Source organism: Maniola jurtina, chromosome 20 (assembly GCF_905333055.1).
Source record: "Maniola jurtina chromosome 20, ilManJurt1.1, whole genome shotgun sequence".
NCBI classification, from domain to species: domain Eukaryota; kingdom Metazoa; phylum Arthropoda; class Insecta; order Lepidoptera; family Nymphalidae; genus Maniola; species Maniola jurtina.
In genome coordinates this window covers 638,837-653,033 of record NC_060048.1, presented here as the reverse complement: position 1 = coordinate 653,033, position 14,197 = coordinate 638,837, and the positions used below count along the sequence as shown (strand labels likewise).

The following is a 14,197-nucleotide window of genomic DNA, read 5'->3' as shown; positions in this document are numbered from 1 at the left end:
TGAATGTGGTATTTTATTAATTCGGTTATGTTTTAATTATTTCGGTGTTTTACGTATTTCATTATTTCGGTATTTTATTATTTCGGTAATTTTTTAATTATTTCGGTATTTTACGGATTTTCGGTTTTTCTTTTCGGTTTTTCTTGGATTTTTTTATGCATTAAAGATGTCTGTCAGAGCGAATTGGTCCCAGTTTAGGGTTAAGCTACAATGGTTGTTGGACAGCGCGGACCTTATAGATAGGCCTGACCATTCAAGGCGCTTATCAGTACGACTTCTGACTGTGAATTCGGAGTTCATGAATTTGGAAAACTCATATCAGCGCATCCTTGAGTTGGTGGATGAGGGTGTTCCAGCTGAGAGGGAAATAGTTCTGGGAGCCCGCGCAGATTATGCACGTGCTTTAGAAGCTTTTGATAGACTAATGTCGATTAAGTTAGAAGAGGCTCCTGCGAATTCTAGCAGTTCTACGGTAAATGCTAGATCGGAGGTCGCCGATCTGGACGCGCTGCTGTCACGTTTGCCAGCCCTTCGGCTTCCGTCCTTTGCTGGGGAGATGGACCAATGGGTGGGGTTTAACAATCTATTTGATAGTCTGGTCGATAAACGTTCAGATTTGTCACCGGCACAGAAACTGGCATACTTGATGTCGTGTTTATCCGGTGAACCCCGTGGATTGGTCCAACACCTCAAGATTGCGGATGAAGGATATAGTATTGCCCGTGATCTTTTAATGAAACGGTATCAGAACACTCGGCGTTTAGGTGACGTACACGTTGACCAAATTTTAAAATTACCTACTATTTCGGGTCGGCTTAGCGGTCTTCGGTCACAATTTTTAAATCCACTGATTATGGCGGTTAATCAATTAGAGCGTCTCGGTTTTCCTGTTTCGGAATGGTCGTTTATACTTTTACACATATGTCTATCAAAATTACCAGCGTCACTTAAATCTCGTTTTGAACAAAAATTTGGTTGCGAATCGGATACCATACCTAAATATTCGGACTTAGTTGAATTTTTAGAAACGGAATGCCGCTTAATCGAGTGCGCGAATTTGGAATCAACAAATCAGCATAATGACTATAACAATTGAGGCATGGAATCAACATTTGGGCTAAGTGCCAAAATACATTTTGATGATAAATAAAATAAAACTGTATTTATTATGGATCAACATTTATTAAGACACATTATTATGTGCAAATGATTACAAATAATACTGTTTATTCACACACCTGTTAAGTATACTAATTTAAAAAACATTTATTTCAAAAAAGACATTATTTAAAAACTAATTTAGAAATGGGTCAAAATGCAAGGTTTTTGTAATTTATAAGGACTTAAGTGCCAATACAGTTTTATTATCATTGGGGCTAAGTGCCATATTAGAATTTTTTTTGTTTATGTTTGTTTTAATTAATAAATGCAATTTTTCCAGGTTTTTTTTTAATGATCAGCACACAAATTCCTGTAGAATTCTTGGCAGTTGTCTGGCAAGTATTCGATCATACTTTCTAGATCCCTCATTTTTTCTTTGCTTATTGTGTTGTGAGTCAAAAGTCTATGTAACTCCACATTTTTTAAATCTGAAATAGATTTTCCTCTTTTGAAAACATTAACTACCTTCCATGGTTCTATGTCTGTGAAATTTTGTTTTATGAGAACTTCACCTGGCTTATCTTTCGTTACTAGCAACCTTGATGCTGTTGAAATATTCAACTTTTTTGTCACAATTATGTCATCTGCAGCAGCTTGGAAGTTGAAAAAACATTCACTTGTCATATCAAGAACTTGGAAAGGTTGTGATGTATTTTTCGCACCGGTAATCACTTTTTTTAGGTCTTCAGGAACATAACTTTTCATAACCTTTTTTCTTTTTTCTATAATTCCGAAATCCCTGTCGCACTGTAAGAAACTGTGGCCTGTTATAAGAAATTTTTGTTCGATTGATTGGAAGTGACCATTTGCTACTAAAAACATCAATAGGAACAGAATCATTCTGTTTTTATTTTGGCCGGCACAGTTATCGCACCAAATTATCAGATGGTCTTTGTTTGTATTTCTTTTATTTACAAAACTCAAAAGGCATGATGCTATTTCATTGCCTCCTCTGCTACAGATTCCTTCGTGCCAAAGACACATGTAAGAGTTCCCAATATCAGCTACATTGATGCACAAGTTATAACAGCTAAGCTGGCGTTTGTAGAACATTTCTGAGTGTGTTAATGTAGGTACAAACAGCACCTGCTGAAGATCAATGGCTATTGTCATAGTATTGCTGCCTGGCAGTTGAGATTGCTCCCTATCTGTGGCCATAATCTGCCGAGATGATTCAGCTTTTCGATGATGTAATTCCAAAGTAGCTTTTGCGGACCGACTTTGTGCATTTTGAGATCGCACTACTGCAGATAAGCGATCACAAACTTTACACGTATCTGTTCTGGGCCTCTTGAACTTTAAATCAGGAAAATATCTCCGAAATACTTTTCTGTAAAATTTATATGTTACTTGTTTACCAGGGTGCAGTTCATTAAAGGCTTTATAACATCTATGTATGTTTAAATCAGGGCTAAGGTATTCTTTTGTGCTTTTTGCTCTTGTGTAATGGCTTTCATCCCTGGGGAACATATTAATATGTTCTTTAACTCTAAGCACATCCTCTTCCGTATACTTTAAACTTTTATGTGAAGTTCTATTATCACGAAAAGACGTATCACCATGTTTTTTTTTGTTTATCAATGTCTCTATTTCTTTTTTAGTAATTGCAAAAATGTCTGAAAATGTTTTCTTGCATACTGGTATTAGTGTACCATCACCTTTAGGCACAACATATGTAATGGTCGTTTGTCGTCTGCTATCAGATGGTACGGTATAATTACCATGTCGACGACGCTTAATATTATGCAATTGAAGCAAACCCATCAAATACGTTCTCTGTGTTTTTAAGTCTTCACGGTAGAACTTTTCAAATAAACTCAACTTCATGTCATGATCTAATTTGTGGCACTGATTTTTACATTTGCATATTTTCTGTAACATAAATATTTATTTAGCGTTGTTGTAAAATCAACTCAAAATGAAACAATAATAAACTACATGGTTACTGAGATACTAACCTCCATAGTCGGTGGCATTTTCGCCGGTATCACTTTTCCTTTCCTGTTCATATAACTTTTTCCCTGTACCTTCAACGATTTTCTTATTATAGTTTTATTTTTTGTTCTTTGTTTTGTGTTATCGTCCATTTTGAGATGCAAATTATTTCAAAGAAACAATAACGCCCATGAAATGACCATTGAACGAATCAACGAATGTTATTTTGACAATTTTGACATTGACATTTCTATGATCGGATACACGCACGACCCATTTGTAAAGAAACAACATTTGGCACTTACTCGTAACGCCATCTACCAAAAACTCTCAAAACTACAATAAATTTTACTGGGCACTTTGCACCTTTGTAACGGAATGGCTAACTAATGTAGCACATTTGACAGGCAAAATTCCAACTTTGATTTTTTTGGCACTTAACCCAAATGTTGATTCCATGCCTCAATTCGAGGCAAGCGAAGCCCGCTCGCAGATCGGTTCATTATGCCGCTGCTGAAGTAAAGCAGCCGTGTATGTGCTGTGGGGATTCGAAACATTCGAGCTTAACAATTTGTCCGGAGTTTAAATCCATGTCGCCTTTTGCACGGAAAGATTTTGTTGACAAGGAACGTCTATGTTTCCACTGTCTGGGGAACCACAGCTACCGCGATTGCCGCCGGGAGCTTCATTGCAGCTGTGGAAGCACTAAGCATCACCCGATGCTATGTTTTAATCGGTCGGGGATGCACCAGCGACATAACAGTAATAATAATCGGAGCTCGGCCGAGCGGTCAGCCCCTCGCACGGGCGGGGGCTTTCGGCAGCAATCTAACGTCGGAAGGGTCAAGTCACCTCGCGATCTTTCACCCGTTCAACGTACCTCATCTCCTCCACGACGACGTGAGGAGCAGCGAGATGACTCACGTAATGTAAATCGTAGTGATAAGCCTGGGTACGGGCGTTATGACGAGCGGAATGAGAGTGGTAGGCGAGATGACGATCGTGCTCTCCTCTATTCACCTACCAGACGCTAGGATTCGGCGCCCACTTGCCCTTTACTAACTGTACTCTTACCCACTGTTATAGTCAAAGTCTATTTTAATTCAGAAATAAATTCGGAAATGGGGGTTTCGACCAGAGCCTTACTTGACAGTGGATCTCAGGGGTCTTTAATTAGTACAGATTTAGTGGGCAGGTTGGGCATATGTTTAGATCCGTGTAGCGAACGGATCATGGGTGTTGGAGGTATTGAAACAACCTCAACTATAATCGGTCGGTCTTCGGTGACATTTTCTCCGATAAATAAAAGATTTCCTAAAATTACTACTCCTGTTTTGTGTATGCAAACGGTTATAGGAAAATTACCTACGGTGACCTTGGATGATTCGGTGAAAGACCTAGCCACCGGCTTAAGTTTAGCAGATCCCCACTTTCACCAGTCATCGCCAGTGGAACTGCTGCTCGGTTCGGATGTTTTAGGATCTCTTATGGGAGGAGATAAAATAATTTTAAATTCTATCGGTCTTACGGCTTATAACACTATTTTCGGTTATGTTCTACTTGGTCCTGTAGAACTCACTAAACAATCTGAGTTGATTGATGATTCGGAAGTCGTTGGTATTTCGGTTTCGGACACTCTTCAAAGGTTCTGGGAGGTTGAGGAACCTCCAGAAACATCCTCTCGGTCTGCTCCACTTGATCTAGAGTGTGAACAGTTTTATAAAGATAATACGTATCGGTTGGAAAATGGTCGGTTTGTCACGAAGTTGCCATTTTTACCTAACAGACCCTTGTTAGGTGACTCGAAAACTATTGCGGAAAAAAGATTTTTGGCTTTGGAACGGAAACTTATGAAAAATTCGGTCTTACGAGAGAAGTATATTAATTTTATGCGTGAATATTTGGATCTCGGTCACATGTCGGTTTCGGATTTTGATTTTAAAGGCGGACAAGAATATTTTGTTATACCACATCATGCGGTTTTTAAGGATTCAGACGAAAATGCGAAAGTACGCGTTGTTTTTGACGGTAGTTGCGTCACAAATTCGGGGGTTTCTTTAAACCAGTGTTTACATTCGGGCCCTAAATTACAAAGGGATATTTCGGAGATTTTGATGAACTTCAGACGCCATCAAGTTGTCTTTGTGACGGATATTAGGATGATGTTTCGGCAGACGCTTATTGATAAATTGGACAGAAGGTACCAGCTCATATTTTGGAGAGAGTCTCCAGATGAGCCCCTTCTTACCTATGAACTTGGAACCAACACATACGGGTTAAAATCTAGTCCTTACATTGCGATTCGGACGCTTTTAGAGTTGGCTGATCGGGAACGTGATCGGTATCCTCGGGCGGCTTCGGTTTTAGAGAACGACATTTATGTTGATGATATTCTGTCGGGATGCCGCTCACAATCGGAAGCTCTTGAACTGCAACAAGAGTTAATTCGGCTCATGCAATCAGGAGGATATGAATTACGGAAATGGATCTCGAACGATCCTGTTTTACTTCGGGACTTGCCTGACGATCATCAACAGGTGCCTCATCTGTTTGATAACCCAGACATGCAAAGTTTAACTTCGGTTTTGGGGGTACAATACAATCCTGTAGAGGATGTTTTTTCTTTTCGGACGGATTTAACTCATGGACATTCGGTTACTAAACGGAAAATACTGTCGACAATTGCTCGCATGTATGATCCAAGCGGGTGGATCACTCCTGTTTTATTTCGGGCTAAATGTTTTTTGCAACGTCTGTGGCTTTCGGGTTTTACTTGGGATGAACCTATTACTGGGGATTTAGAACGAGATTGGATTAATTTTAAAATTGACCTCGCTCGGATTGAAGATGTTCGGATTTCGCGATGTATGCTCCCACCAGCGGTAAAAAATATTACTATGCACGGTTTTTCAGATGCATCGGAGGCTGGTTACGCAGCTGTTGTATATTTACGCGCCGTGGATGACACAGATAATGTTTCGGTTCATTTAGTAATGGCCAAAAGTAAGGTCGCCCCAATCAGAACACGTCTGACGATTCCTAAATTGGAGTTGTGCGGAGCCGTGCTTCTACTTAAGCTTCTGCATCATGTTTGCCTTTGTTTGCAAAGGACCATCGATGTTCACGAGGTATTCAGTTGGACTGATAGTTCTATAGTTTTAGCTTGGCTTAAAACTTCACCTCATACTCTTCAAGTATTTGAGGCTAATCGAGTTTCACAGATACAAAATTCTACAGTGCCAATCACGTGGCGACATATTCCGGGCGAATTGAACCCTGCCGACTGTGCTTCACGGGGCCTAACAGCTTCGGGTCTGGTATCTCATCCATTGTGGTGGGGTCCGCGATGGCTAACTTATTCGGAATCGGTTTGGCCTGCATCAAAGGCTAATCAGGTATCACCTGCGGATTTACCTGGGATTCGGTGTTCGGTTGCTACAAATTCAGAACCACTCCCAGATTTCGGTTTCCTCGTGGAGCGTTATAGCTCCTTAGATCGGCTTATTTCGGTTACCGCGTGGATTCGGAGATTCATTTTTAATTGCGGTCGGAAGAATAATCGGAATACTACGCCTTATTTAACAACACAGGATAGGAAGCACGCGTTGCTAACGTGGATCTCTCTTGTGCAGAGGGATAGTTTCGGTGCAGAGATTGAGAAAGTTCGGAAAGGCCAAACCTTGAAGGGGCATTTGAAACGTCTCAACCCCTTCATTGACTCGGACGGACTCCTTCGTGTTGGAGGACGCCTTCAACATTCGGACTTACCTTATGAAGCCAGACATCCATTGTTGCTTCCTAAATCGGGACTTTTTATTGATCTGTTAATTTCGGATTCGCATTTGAAAAATTCACATGTAGGCCCAAACGCTCTTTTAGCCATATTACAACGGGACTATTGGATTCTCTCGGCCAGAAGAGCGGTAAGAAAAATCACATTCAAATGCATTTCGTGCTACAAATTAAAGGGACTCACAACCCAACCCTTGATGGGAGATCTGCCTAAAGACCGCGTTTTAGCGGCTAGACCCTTTCAAGGCGTGGGAACCGACTTCGCAGGTCCATTTTATGTAAAGTCTCATAAGTTGCGGAATCCAAAGGTCACCAAGGCCTATTTGTGCGTATTTGTATGCCTGGCCACTAAGTCCGTCCATTTAGAATTAGTTTCGGATTTGTCTTCGGAGGCCTTCATCGCCTGTCTCTCTCGCATGACCTCGCGACGCGGTTTTCCAGCGATCATTAGGTCAGATTGTGGGTCAAATTATAAGAGCAGTGACAGATATTTAAAGGAAGTTTTCAAATTTTTGGAACAAAATCAATCACAAATCGGTCATGATTTAGCTCGGCGCGGTATAACCTGGCTCTTCGATCCTCCCGCGTGCCCGTCGTGGGGCGGTTTATTTGAGGCGGCCGTAAAGTCGGCCAAGACGCATTTAAAACGTACTATTGGGGAAACAACTTTGACCTTCGAGGAACTTAGTACGGTTTTCTGCAAAATCGAAGCAGTCTTGAACTCACGGCCTTTGTGCCCTCTGTCTTCGGACCCAAATGACCTAGAGGTTCTGACCCCAGGTCATTTTCTTATCGGACAACCGCTAACAGCGCTTCCAGAGTACCCCTTTCAGGATGAAAAGACGTATAAATTATCTCGCTTTCAGTTGCTACAGCAACTATCTCAAAGAATTTGGCATCGGTGGCATTTGGAATATCTTCACACCCTACAACAGCGATTGAAGTGGACTGACCCAGCTGTCCCACCTAAAGTTGGGGATTTAGTTTTACTAAAAGAGGACAATGCGCCACCTCTTCAATGGCGCCGCGGTCGGATAGTAGCGTTGTATCCTGGGAAGGACGGCGTGGTCAGGCTCGCAGATGTACGGGTAGCGCAGGGTACAGTTTTGCAACGGGCAATCTCCAAATTGTCTCGTTTGCCCTTAGATTAGCTTTAATTAGGTTTATTTTCGGTTTGGTTTAGGCTTAAATAGTTGTTAGTTTTTATTAGGTTTTCGGAAGCAGTTGAAGACTGCTTGGGCGGGGGAATGTTTGGTAATTATTATTTAAGCGGCAACTCCAGCTGTCAAAGTCACGTTGTCGTTTTGTCGTCTGACAGGTGACAGTGTCACTGTCAAATTCATTCATCGGTTTTCGGTTGGATCGGCCGCGGCTCGCCGCCCTTTCTCGGCATAGTTAATTTAATTTCGGTTAGAGTGCAATAAATACCACATTCCACCACACCCACAAAACACACTAAAGTGCCTCAAGCAAGAAGCAAGAAGAATCGGGCCCGATATTCGCCGGCAACGAAGAGCACTGCACAAGGTACCTGCATGCCCTACTCACTATACACCGATTCCGATTGATTAGGAATTTTGGGGTTTCTGGGGAGCTCCGCGAACCGCGGACGAAACAGCACGGAACCATGGAACGCACAGAAGATGAATTTTGTTGTCTATGGCACAGGACCATCGAAATGTGATTACATACTCTTTGGTCAGATTTACTATTGAAACTATTTCGTTTAAGTTTGAATCGATTTTAAAATCGATTTGGGCTTGTTAGTAATTGGCCCATCACTTTGAGGAATTCACCTGTCATGGCCATTGATGTCAAAATTAATTGGAATTCTTGAATTTGTTGTGAGGAGGAGGGATATTTTGTGTTGGTTCGAGTGGCGTAGCATAGCAAGGTGCAAGTTCAGTAATTAATTATGTAGATTATCAAAGCTATTGTTCACACAGAGATAGATCGCTGTGAATCGTAAAAAGTGCATGCTTATTCTCACGTGTCGCGAAGAAAGTTTTCTACTTATTGTGAAAGGTATTCGATGATAACACCCGTGTTTTAAGTTTCAACATAATTTTTAGTTCGTGGTGATTATCTAGTTTCTACGCAGCACGCGTTCAGCCCCGTTCAATATTGGATTTGTGTAAAACAATGATTATGATATAGAATATCAATGTCGGGTGTAAAAACGAGTGATACGATGCCCAAAATCGGGCATGTGACCGACTTACGGGAGCAGTGGCTAGTGCGCACGGACGGTGCGCTGGCGCATCACTTGCAGGACCGCGAGATCTCGTCTCATCTCTGCGAGAACAGGTACCGTAACCAGCAGATCCGGGAAGACTTCCCTTTGGCGTTGAATGAGCAACGCGATATAGAGCACGAAGTCCAGTTGCGAGAGCTGGCGCGCAGGCGACAGGCGGACATCGACGCGGAGATCGCGAGGGAAATGGCGGAAATCAACCTTCGCAGGCAGCGCTACAAACACAACCCAGAACCACCGCCCATACCTCAACCATGCTCATCCAAAGCATTCCCACCACCTGACATAAACCCTGAAGAGCTAGGATTGTCTGCAGCTGAGATTGAGGAGATGAGGTTGCGTCTAGAGCAAGAAGAAAGAGATGCCAGGTTAGCCCGTGCACTCAGCCACGAAGTTCAAGGTGAAGATGGCTTACTTGCTGACATGAAATGTGCGGTGGAAGCCCAGGACGGGGAGCTCGCCAGACTACTCCAGCAACGAGAGTACAAAAAACTGCAACGGGCCAAGGAAAAGGCAAAACAGAAAGCTCTACTCAAAAAGCAGCAAAGGCTCCAGCAAATGCCTCTACCGGATCCTCCTCAGGCTACTCTATGTGATGCTTACAGCAACCCACGAGACATGATTCGTGAAGGAATGGGGCCTAGAGATGGATTACGTCTCTGCAAATCAGTTGACTCTGATTTGAATTATGTTGAACCATTCGAACGCGAGCATATCCAGTCTAAAAACAGTGCACTATTATCCAAAGAAATATCCAAACAATACTACCCTCAAGAACCTGGCACATCCCGATCTAATTTGAATATATCTCACAAGCATTCCAAATCTTTTGATACCGAGAAGCAGAACAGCTCAATTCACCATAGACATCCCCCACCACCGCCTTCAACTGGAAAGAAGCCACGATTCCCAGACCCAGTGAGCATTAGGCCAGCGTCACATTATCCTACAGACAATGTACTGACTGACTGTCCAAACAGCCCTAACACGTCAATGCCACACAGTGTCAGTGAAAACAACAACTTATACAGCTCCACATACCCTCCTGACCATTCTACACCACAGCAGGGCTATGAAAGACAAGATCCATCAAAACGGTTGTCAGTCATATCAGACATAACAGCTGAGGGGCTGGCTAAGAAAAAGAGTAAGCAAGCTGATATGCAAAAGAAAAGAAGGGGATGCAAGATACAGTAAAGGGCCACAGAATAGTTCAGCAGTGTCAGGAATGTATACCTCATTTTATTGTATCTTAGCCCTGTCAAAGTTCTTTGTCTAAAAAGCTGTAACAAAACTGCTAAAAATATTTTTTGAGTGAATTATATTACTACATAGGAGCAAGGTGTTTAGTGTTAGAATGATATTCATTGCTTTGCATAGTGCAAAGTACAAGTAGATAGTCTATGTGAGAGACATCAATCATTCTTTGGCACATAATAACATGGTTTTGGTTATAGTTTTATAAATTATATGAAAAATCCTATGTAGCAAACTTTTTTTAGAGGCAGTTTTCCTTTTCCATATTTTTGGGGATAGCTTTTAAACTATTTTTTACTGTAAACAGCTTTTTAGATAGGACAGAAGTGTGAACAAAGCCTTAGAGAATGTCCCAAGAATAAGCCACATCCCTAAGATAACAGTTCCGTTGTCCACTAAGACAGTAAACAGTTAATTAGTAATCACTAATCACTCACTTGGTAATGGCACAGTTGTTCTTAGAATTTACCATCTGAATAAACACTGGGTGCCTCCCTGCTGATGGACAATCAACCTTTTTCTTTTCACAGTAAAGTTCAATGTCTCTTGCTTTCTCTTTGTTTAAAGATGATTGTTTTTTTTCTACAATAATAAACTTTTAATGTTCAATTAATGAGGAAAGTTCAATAACTCCCCACATTCGTGGTAATAGAAAGGTTTTGTAAAGACTTTTATTATTGTATGTCTGATAGTCATTAGCTACAGGGTGTGATTACAATTATGTATATCAATTTTTAATGTTCAATAAAATGATGAAAGTTCAATAACTCCTGACATTTGTGGTGAAAGAAAGGCATTGTACAGACTTTTACTATTGTATGTCTAATAGTTATGTAGCTACAGGGAGTGACTAAGATACATATCAACTTTTAATGTTCAATTAATGATGAAAGTTCAATAACTCCCAACATTTTGTGGTAAAAGAAAGGCTTTGTATACACTTTTACTACTCATGTATGTCTAATATAGTCATTTGTCTACAGGGTGTGACTAAGATTAGATTTAAAATAATAGATTCCAATATTCACAGAATAAATAACCAGTTAAAAGCATTGTTTTGTAAAAATTGAATATTGAATTAGTTTCATTTGAAAATGACTTGAATCTATAACTTTACACTTAAATATAACTTGTGTACCCAGCCTTTTTTATATTAATGTAACTCGAATATTTTTCAATTTATTTCTTAAGAATTTATTTATACTTTATTTAAGTACCTACTCTGTAGTAAGTACCTGCAGAATTTAAACCAATGAGCCATTTATTTTTTTGCAACTTAAGTATACAATTATTGTAAGGTATAGGCAGTATAGGCCTGTTTAGTTTTTAGTTTTAACTATTTTCCATAACATTCCCAATTTGTGATTTCTTTTGCTCTCAATATAGAGCTCTTTTTCGATGTTTGATCTTTTATTAAAATTGAAGAGTAAGGTAATTTAATTTGTATGCATAATTACTTCATTCAGTTGGAACTTTCTTTTTATGCCAATTACATGGGTCTTTTAACTTTCAAAAGTGTGTTAAATTATAATTCAGTTTCATTTGAACCAAGAATGTTTCTGTTTGTGAGTCACTGATTGTATTTGAATTTTAAATTAGATTTTGGAGTATTTTTTTTAATATGTGACCTTATAATTGTTTTGCACAAAAATGTTTTGTAATTTTTTTTGTGGAAAGATATTTTGTTTTGACAAAATTGTCAATTTTAAGAAATCCCATAGAATATCATTTTTATGAGTTTTTTTTTTGATTTATTGTATTTTAAAAATTATAAAACTAAGACTGATATTATAAAGTTAACCTTGTTAACACAAAGTATTCCAAGCAGTAGAACTTTTTGTTTTTTTCTTCTCAAGAATTGATTTAAGTTTACAAAAATAATAAGGGTTAAGTAAAAATTATTTAGTTGGTGCTCTTTTTTCCACTTTGAAATATTATTTTTATATACTTAAGTACTTAATTTAGATTTATCTTATACTCAAATATATGTATTACAGCGTCATTACTAACACAATACTGTTCCAGAGATCTGACAGCAGTCAAAATAAAAAACGGAATACAACAGGGCGTGGGACTACCACCAAAGCCACTGGTCGTAGCCTCACTCTACATGCCCATAGAAGGCCGAATACCTACAAGAGAACTAGTAGACCTCACAACACACTGTGAGGACAACGACATAGATCTAATTATCTCTGTCGATAGCAACGCACATCACAACCTGTGGGGATGCACAGCCAACAACAAAAGAGGTGAGAATCTCATAGATTTTCTACTAACAACCAACCTAACAATCACTAACAAAGGCACTGAACCGACCTTCGTGTCGAGTAGGTACCAAACCATAATCGATCTAACCTTAGCGTCAACCAGAGCTGCAGACCAAGTAAAGAACTGGCACGTCAGCGACGAGCCTTCGCTCTCCGACCACAGGCGGATATGCTATGAGCTAGATCTGATGATAACCCAACACGCACCAAGGAGAAACCCAAGGAAAACCAACAGGATAATGTACAAAACCTTGCTAACGCAACGGATAGGTACAAAAAAACCTAAAGACATCGATGACATCAACAACATCGAAGAAAACGTTAACAAACTAACGGAGTACATTAAGACAAGTTATGAACAAGCTTGCCCCCTGAAGAAAATCAACACAAACCGACCGTCAAAAAACAGCTGGTGGGGCCCTGATCTGGAAAGAATGAGGAGAAACCTCAGACATCTTTTCAACAGAGCAAAAAACACCAGACAAGAACAAGATTGGGACAACTACAAGGAAGCCCAATACAAGTACAACAAACGCGTCCGAGAAAAGGAACAAACCTCGTGGCAAAAGTTTTGTACAAGCATAGAGTCGAACGACACTGCAGCTCGCATACGTAAGATTCTAGCAGACGACAACACTCGCACACTCGGTTCGCTGAAGAAAGCTGACGGAACGTACACCAAGGATGACAAAGAGATAAGCGAAACGCTTATTGAAACGCATTTCCCTGGCTGTAGAATTGTAGATTCAACAGACTGGGTACACAACATAGGAAACCATCCCACAGACGAGGATTGGGATCTTGCCAACAACACAGTCACGCAAGATAGAATCAGCTGGGCTATTGACACCTTTCACCCTTTTAAATCAGGGGGGACCGACAACATTTTCCCTGCACTTCTACAATGGGGAAAACCTCAACTTACACCATGGCTGGAAATAATATACAAGGCCTGTTTAGCATATAAATATATCCCAACAGCCTGGAGAGAAGTAAAGGTGGTCTTTCTACCAAAACCTGGAAAGAGTGACTATACTTTGCCAAAGTCCTTCAGGCCTATCAGCCTTACATCATTTCTATTGAAAACTCTCGAAAGACTGGTTGATCGGTCTCTCAGGGATTGGGTCCTTAAGACATATACCCCTACACTCACATCAACATGCTTACAGCACTGGCAAATCAACGGAAACCGCTCTGCATTCCGTTGTTGGCAAAATTGAGCACAACCTAGAAAACAAACTATCAACACTGGGTGTCTTCATTGATATCGAAGGAGCTTTCGACAAGACAACCTTTGATAGCATTGACAGAGCCTTGGGACGATACAAGGCGCCAGGAACTATACGCAGCTGGATAAGAGCATTATTAGAACTAAGAATCATACAACTAGACATCAATGGAGTCACAAAAGGCATAGTAGCGAGAGGCTGCCCTCAAGGAGGTGTCCTATCACCAATCTTGTGGAACCTTGTAGTTGACGACTTGATAAACAAACTAAATACAAGCGGTTTTTACACCATTGGTTATG

The 14,197-nt window shown here is 40.4% G+C and overlaps 4 protein-coding genes across 4 annotated transcripts; 3 read left to right on the top strand and 1 right to left on the bottom strand.

The window, feature by feature from the left end:
* Nucleotides 1–1,090: 1,090 nt before the first annotated feature.
* On the bottom strand, nucleotides 1,091–3,565 carry LOC123875915. Its single transcript, XM_045922007.1, has 2 exons — nucleotides 3,120–3,565; nucleotides 1,091–3,033 (listed from the first exon to the last, which is right to left on the bottom strand). The coding sequence occupies exons 1-2, from the start codon at nucleotides 3,246–3,248 to the stop codon at nucleotides 1,450–1,452; spliced, it is 1,713 nt and encodes a 570-aa protein (XP_045777963.1). The 5' UTR covers nucleotides 3,249–3,565; the 3' UTR covers nucleotides 1,091–1,449.
* A 3,350-nt stretch (nucleotides 3,566–6,915) lies between these two features.
* Nucleotides 6,916–8,400, top strand: LOC123875929. Its single transcript, XM_045922036.1, has one exon. The coding sequence runs from the start codon at nucleotides 7,086–7,088 to the stop codon at nucleotides 8,037–8,039; it is 954 nt and encodes a 317-aa protein (XP_045777992.1). The 5' UTR covers nucleotides 6,916–7,085; the 3' UTR covers nucleotides 8,040–8,400.
* Nucleotides 8,401–8,658: 258 nt separating this feature from the next.
* LOC123875920 lies at nucleotides 8,659–11,424 on the top strand. Its single transcript, XM_045922017.1, has one exon. The coding sequence runs from the start codon at nucleotides 9,053–9,055 to the stop codon at nucleotides 10,337–10,339; it is 1,287 nt and encodes a 428-aa protein (XP_045777973.1). The 5' UTR covers nucleotides 8,659–9,052; the 3' UTR covers nucleotides 10,340–11,424.
* A 1,085-nt stretch (nucleotides 11,425–12,509) lies between these two features.
* On the top strand, nucleotides 12,510–14,147 carry LOC123875815. The gene is made up of 2 exons (XM_045921860.1): nucleotides 12,510–13,427; nucleotides 13,980–14,147. The coding sequence occupies exons 1-2, from the start codon at nucleotides 12,510–12,512 to the stop codon at nucleotides 14,145–14,147; spliced, it is 1,086 nt and encodes a 361-aa protein (XP_045777816.1).
* The last annotated feature ends 50 nt before the right edge of the window (nucleotides 14,148–14,197 follow it).

Excerpts from the sequence above, each read along its gene's own strand:
- LOC123875815 (XM_045921860.1), top strand. The coding sequence starts at position 12,510 with ATGCCCATAGAAGGCCGAATACCTACAAGAGAACTAGTAGACCTCACA. Across the intron at positions 13,428-13,979 it reads TTGTAGATTCAACAGACTGG|AGCCTTGGGACGATACAAGG; the intron begins GTACACAACATA and ends TAGCATTGACAG.
- LOC123875920 (XM_045922017.1), top strand. The coding sequence starts at position 9,053 with ATGTCGGGTGTAAAAACGAGTGATACGATGCCCAAAATCGGGCATGTG.
- LOC123875929 (XM_045922036.1), top strand. The coding sequence starts at position 7,086 with ATGGGAGATCTGCCTAAAGACCGCGTTTTAGCGGCTAGACCCTTTCAA.
- LOC123875915 (XM_045922007.1), bottom strand. The coding sequence starts at position 3,248 with ATGGACGATAACACAAAACAAAGAACAAAAAATAAAACTATAATAAGA. Across the intron at positions 3,034-3,119 it reads AAATGCCACCGACTATGGAG|AAAATATGCAAATGTAAAAA; the intron begins GTTAGTATCTCA and ends TTTATGTTACAG.